Source organism: Acanthisitta chloris, unplaced genomic scaffold, assembly GCF_000695815.1.
Source record: "Acanthisitta chloris isolate BGI_N310 unplaced genomic scaffold, ASM69581v1 scaffold45185, whole genome shotgun sequence".
NCBI classification, from domain to species: domain Eukaryota; kingdom Metazoa; phylum Chordata; class Aves; order Passeriformes; family Acanthisittidae; genus Acanthisitta; species Acanthisitta chloris.
In genome coordinates, this window is record NW_008673993.1 from 1 (window position 1) to 1000 (window position 1000).

Genomic DNA, 1000 nt, shown 5'->3' on the forward strand with positions numbered 1-1000 from the left:
CGCTCTCCTCTCTCCGCGTCCCGTGCCCTCTCTGTCCCACCGCCCTGGCCTGGGCCGCGGCGCCGGGCCAAGGTGAGAGCCCCCGCGCTCAGCAGCGCGAAGGGCGAGGGCAGCGCAGCGAGCAGCTCTTTGGGCCTTGCTGTAGGTCAAACTCCAGCCTGTTGCTCGTCCTGTGTAAGGCCGGGATTGTTTGCCCTTGCAAAGACAAGACACTGTCCTGCTTGCAAATGCCCTCTCTGGCCTGCAGAACGTCTCGGTTTGCATGGTGCAGGCGCAGGTTTCCCTGCAGGAAGAGCTTTGTGCAGGAGCCGATATGACCTTAGGCTGCTGGGAGCCCAAGGACACATGCAGGCCGCTTGCGAAAGAGGATTCATTCATTTGTGCCTCGCTGCATTTAAAAGCCGAGATTACATCCGTGCATTTAACAGCTTTAAAATTCATTTCGACAGCTTTTGTTCTTTCATTTCAAAATGTGTATCGCTGCCTCCTGGGCCGTGGGGCTGTTTCTGTTGCTGTTTTGCTATGTTTTCTGTCAGCATCGTGCATGCACAGGTTCATTGAGTGACGTGGCTATTCACAGTAACGTCTCCTGGAACGAGTGCTATCAAATTCCATGGCAGGGCTTGCTCCTGGATCATATATTGTATATCCAGCTGTGCAGGGATTGCTGTCTTCCAAGGAAGACAAATGGCTTGTAGCTGACAGCCTTATAACCTTACAGACTGTTGCATGGAACGGCTGTGATCAAGTGTTTTTTTCCCTCCTCTTTCAGATCCGAGCTGGATCAAGAGTCTTGTACAGACCAATCTCAGCATCTGTGTTGTCTAGGCCAGAGGTCAAGAATGGAGAGGTACCTTATAAACAAAATTCTGTATCTTCCTAAATTACCTGGTGAGCCTAAATGTCCTCAACCTAGAGTTCACTTGTACTAACTCAAAGACCTATAGTGTGAAACTTGCTTTAAGTCAAAACACCTAATCATACGTGTTGCTTGTCTTGC

At 50.6% G+C, this 1000-nt stretch overlaps 1 protein-coding gene across 1 annotated transcript in view; it reads left to right on the plus strand.

Annotated features, from left to right (window-relative positions):
• Positions 1-721: 721 nt before the first annotated feature.
• Positions 722-1000, plus strand: part of ATP5G3 (ATP synthase, H+ transporting, mitochondrial Fo complex, subunit C3 (subunit 9)) — a gene marked incomplete at its 5' end in the record, with an annotated part of 2193 nt that continues 1914 nt past the window's right edge. Inside the window, one exon of the mRNA XM_009075138.1 lies at positions 722-850. Coding sequence (XP_009073386.1) covers positions 722-850 — 129 coding nt within the window. The remainder of the gene's footprint in view (positions 851-1000) is intronic.